Here is a 5,024-nt window from a genome sequence, read left to right as displayed (position 1 = left end):
AATTTTTTTTTTTTTTTTTTTTTTTGAGATTGATATTTTTTAGAATTGAGTGCAGTAATTAATTTTATTTTAAAATTTTATGTTAGTTTATTAATTCAAATAAATAAGATTAAAAATATAAAAAGATAATGAGACAATGAATAATTAATAAATTAATTAAAAATAAAAGAGTTAATTGTAATTTTAAAATTATCACCGAATTAGTTATAAAAAGTGTTCCATTTTTATAATATAAGTAGGTTATATAAAGTGTTTCATTTTTATAATATAATATAATATAAAAATATAGATATAATATAAATGATATTAATAAAATAACAAAATAATTTTATCATCGAAACTAAGTCGAACCGAATCAATACATCAAAGCAAGCCAAACCGAGCCGAATCAATACATCAAACCAAGCCAAACCGAGACTCAGGTTTGGTTTTTGATTATTATGGTTCGGTTTTTTCGAAATCGATAGTATTCATTTGGTTCAAGTTGGTTTTGTTTACCTATAGTTAATAGGTCAGGCTCGTCAAACAAATTCTATCTTTTGACATCTCTAATTTTATAACTTATTAAAATTTCACATTACAAAATCGCTGCATACATTGATTGCGTATGTTGATCAATAAGTATTTTATAAAAATTCTTATTTATTCGAGTTCAAAACAAATGTTTTGAATTTAATTAATGCATAATATTTGATTTTTCTTAAAAAAAATGTTTTGTAAGAAAAATAATTCAGAGATCGAATGTTATTTTTCCCCGTGTGTCTACTATATATATATATATATATATATATATATATGTCTGTGGAGTGTAGACCTCGTGAGAAGCGGTTTGATTAATTTTCTTCCTGCAAGTCAATCGATCGTACTCCGAGTTTGTGATTCGTGAATCTAATTCCGTAGGGAAATTTCAAGCGTAATCGAAAGAGGAAGAAAATGGCAAAATCTTCTTCATCTAGATTCGTTTTCAGGTATTTTCATCATATTGCATCCAAGGCAGCTCCAGGTAGTCCCACTACCAGTGGTATTTCCAATTTCATCACAAAAAACCCTAAAACAATCCAGAACCCTGCTTTTTCTACATGGTCATCAAATTCTTACAGAGCCTATATTTCATCCTCACCCACGTTTACGAAATTATACGGAAATCTAGACCCAGATGTCAGATTATTGATGAACAGAAGTAATTTGGGGTTTAGGTACTTTTCATCGAAGAATTATGAGATGGGCTCGAAAAAAATTACGGAAAAAGTGAGAAACCCTGGGGCGACTGTTACGAAGGCGTTTACACGCTATAGGGAGGCGGGGAGGCTTCAAATCGAGGCATTTTGGAAGAGAAATTATCTGGTGATACTGGGTGCTGCTGGGCTGGTGCTGTGCATTTTGCTGTGGAGGGTCTTGTTTGGGATTGCTAATATGTTTATTGGGTTTTCTGAAGGCATGGCAAAGTATGGATTTCTAGCTCTTTCATCGGCTATCGTGGCATTCGCGGTGAGCTCCGATTCTCCGGTTTCTATTGTTTGTAGCGATTGTTCATCCTTAATTTCTGTTGCAATTTTAGTGTTGGACTTGGTTAATTTATGTTTATATGCTTCCTTGTGTTGAACCTGTATATACATTATGAGTTGTTCTTATCCCCTGCACCTCTCCGCGATCATAGCATGATGACAAGTTAGTATACACACAGGGCCACAACCATAGAGGGGTTAAATTGTGTCTGTAATTCTAATATTGAATCTTTCAAATTTTCTTTGTAATGTTGTGCCAAGTTACAGTGAATATAGTTAATCATGTCTCACTTTTCGACTGCTGAGGTACAGTGAAGGCTCAATTGGACTCCAGATACTTGACATATGAAAGGAGCAAAGAGAAGATATTTTGCAGATGACTTAAAATTATGAATTGAACTTCTCTTGGCTTGCAAAAAATGCTTGCACCGACTTTTCTTCATCTTGCCTGCAGTGTTGTTTTGCATTTAGCTAGTGACATACGATTGTCCCCGTCATTGAGATGCCCACTCTAGTTGATCCACTAGGCTCGTAGCTCCTTGTTTTGAGCTGCGGTTTCTGCTGGATTTATTGTTAGTACATCTTTTTGTGTCTGTCTATTTTTTTCTTCCCCGTTTCCACTGCTAACTTGGCTGGTTGGTGCAGTGAATTGTGTGATGTATTAAATGGGGAGATGGGGGATGGTGCAAGTAATTCTCAGGGGAAAGAATCAGCTGTTTATAAACTACCCCCTATATTTTGGATATATTGAGGGACAAGAAAGGGAATGATTCGTGGACTTAAGTCGATATTTTTGATATGATGAATTGGTATCCATGTGCTACACACTTGTCGGACTACATGTTTTCTCTACTCAATGAACACTGAAATGGAAAATTTCCATTCTCCATCTTTTCTTTTTTTCCAATACATGCAATTTAGACCATGCTTTGTAACATTTGCAGAACATCTTGACTAACGATGATAAATCTTTTTGTCATGTCAAGGGCTTGTATGTTCGTGCAAGATTCACGGTTAATCCAGATACAGTTTACAGAATGGCAATGAGGAGATTAAATACATCCGCTGGAATCCTCGAGGTCATGGGTGCCCCACTCACTGGAACTGATTTGCGAGCCTTTGTGATGTCGGGTGGGGGTATAACACTGAAGAATTTCCAGCCAAGCTTAAGGAGCAAAAGATGTTTTCTTATTTTCCCTATACAGGGTTCGGAAAGGAAAGGTTTGGTCAGTGTTGAAGTCAAGAAGAAAAAAGGCCAGGTTTTCTTTAACTCACTTTAAGTTATTTGTTTCATTAATGAAATGGAAGTTGTAGGTTGATTTGAGTAAATCAAGAAAAACACCCCTACCCCCTTCCGTTAAAGTGTAGTATATGTTCGGAAATTATCATGCAATGTACTTGTAGGCTACATGTTTTTAACATTCATTTCTGATCTCGTGAATTTATGATGCACATCGATGTCCATATAAATCATGAACTTTTTTGTGTTTCTGTACATTCGAATCAAATGGGTGTGCTTTTCTAGTCTTTTACTTTCAGATGCTTGGAGTCTTTTACTTTCAGATGCCTCCAAGCATCAGACTAGCATCTATTCTCAACGAATTGAGTTTTTAGAGTTGACTTGTGTTGGGTATGCATAAACTCCTACAATAATTTCTACTGCTGCTTATTTGCAGTATGATATGAAGTTATTGGCAGTGGATATTCCAATGGCAAGTGGACCTGATCAACGGCTGTTCTTGATTGGGGATGAAGAAGAGTATCGGATCGGTGGCGGTTTGATTTCTGAACTACGAGATCCTGTTGTCAGAGCAATGGCAGCAACTAAGGAGTTTGAAGATCGTGATGAAATGGAGGACGAGGAGGATGCTACAAGGGAACTTGAAGAAGCAGAAAGAAAACGTCGCCATGAAATTGAAAAGCTGGAAAAAAATGAGACCCAGTAGCTATGTTTCCGTTTTTCATATCCATTTTGACTTTTTTATTTTACCTTTCATTCCGGAGTTCTTTGCCAGAGCTTGTATCTTAGCCTGACAAAAAAGTGCTTGTCATACACGGTGGACATAATATTTGACTTCAAATTGAATGCAGAAATGATTGCATATATTTGAAGCTGATGTTGAGTTTAAATTATTTTACTTGATAATTTGTGAATCAGAAGGGAAGAATGACATATTTAGTAATTAAAATAAAATTAAATCAACTCACTAGTTTGATTGATAATACGAGTTTTGTAAAAACTTAATAATTTAGAATAAATCACTGTATCGCACCCATGTTTAAACTTTAATTTGAGTTAAATTCAACAAATAATTAATCTAGCAGATTTAAGTCCGTCAATTCACTTGCAAAAATATGAGTACATTTACACGAATTTCCAAACAGGCAGTTGGAGCCTGGATTTGAGTAACAAAGATTGAACATCTAAAACTTGAAGATCTTACACAACAAATCAGTTCCATCGATCGATTTGAGGATAAAACCAGGTTTAAAAAAAATGAACCAATGGAGGACCAGAATGACTGGTGCAAACATGCTCATGAACTCGTTAGTGCTCGGCTTCCGAGGCCCTCCAAGCTGACTGTTGAACAATGCATTCTATTTGACTTTCTGATTCTGAATCTGCCTTTCAAAAGCCCAACTGCTAACAAACAAGTCTGAGAGACATACGAATTACATCCACATTTGGGAATATGTTTCCAGCTAGCTAGTTAATATCCAAAGAAACTTAATAGTAACATGGTGTATTTCTCAAATCCATACCATGAAAGATTAAATTAGTCAGCTCATTCAATCCCCACAGAATTAGCAAAACGGTCAGCAAGACAGCAATTAACCAACAAGACAAAAAGGAGAGAAAAAAGGGCAATAAGTCAAACTTAAAATATGTGAGGAAACAAGGAAGATAGTTGACAGGGAATTTCTTGAGCTGCTTTATCTTCTTCCTCCGGCGAGTTATCAGCCACATCTGCATAATACAACAAGGACGATCGTTTTTAAAAATAATAGTCGACTAAAGTTATATAACAAAATACCTCACGACACCGAAACTCTAGAAACTATCGTCGGTTTGTTATTTATTTCGAAAATATAAATGTTACAAAAAAACTATGTATATATTTAGCAAAATTTTATTGTTGATTATAATATCATATTGTTAAAAATTTGATAATATTTATATTATTAATGTTATGTTTGATTCAAATCAAATAATTTTAGTCAATGTAACTAATAATATAGTGTAGGACTAAATGTGTATCGCACATGGAAGTTTTGATAAATTGATGTCATTAATTAATTGATTATAAAAGGGTAAGTGTAGGTTGCATATACTTGGAACAAGGTCAGCCCTTCACCTAGTGTCAAAGTAAGGTCAGCCCTTCACCTAGTGTCAAAGTAGCTGAAATATGTGAATATTCGATCGATTATTATAACTTCGATTTTCATTACAAATATTTTTTCGGACGAACTTGTTTCAAAAAGTTTGTCCAATGCTGTTTATCTAGATAACATGAGTTG

General features: G+C 34.4%; 1 protein-coding gene across 2 annotated transcripts; it reads left to right on the top strand.

The window, feature by feature from the left end:
* Positions 1–806: 806 nt before the first annotated feature.
* On the top strand, positions 807–3,460 carry LOC140965942 (uncharacterized). 2 transcript variants are annotated; one of them, XM_073426225.1, is made up of 4 exons: positions 809–968; positions 1,197–1,488; positions 2,492–2,764; positions 3,182–3,460. In XM_073426225.1, the coding sequence occupies exons 1-4, from the start codon at positions 934–936 to the stop codon at positions 3,449–3,451; spliced, it is 870 nt and encodes a 289-aa protein (XP_073282326.1). In that variant the 5' UTR covers positions 809–933; the 3' UTR covers positions 3,452–3,460. The 2 variants fall into 2 exon arrangements, with proteins under 2 accessions (XP_073282325.1, XP_073282326.1); XM_073426224.1 differs by having other exon boundaries at positions 807–1,488.
* The last annotated feature ends 1,564 nt before the right edge of the window (positions 3,461–5,024 follow it).

This window comes from Primulina huaijiensis, unplaced genomic scaffold (genome assembly GCF_012295235.1).
Source record: "Primulina huaijiensis isolate GDHJ02 unplaced genomic scaffold, ASM1229523v2 scaffold16847, whole genome shotgun sequence".
Lineage (NCBI taxonomy): Eukaryota > Viridiplantae > Streptophyta > Magnoliopsida > Lamiales > Gesneriaceae > Primulina > Primulina huaijiensis.
The sequence above is the reverse complement of the archived record's forward strand: the minus strand, read 5'-3'. Positions and strand labels throughout refer to the sequence as shown.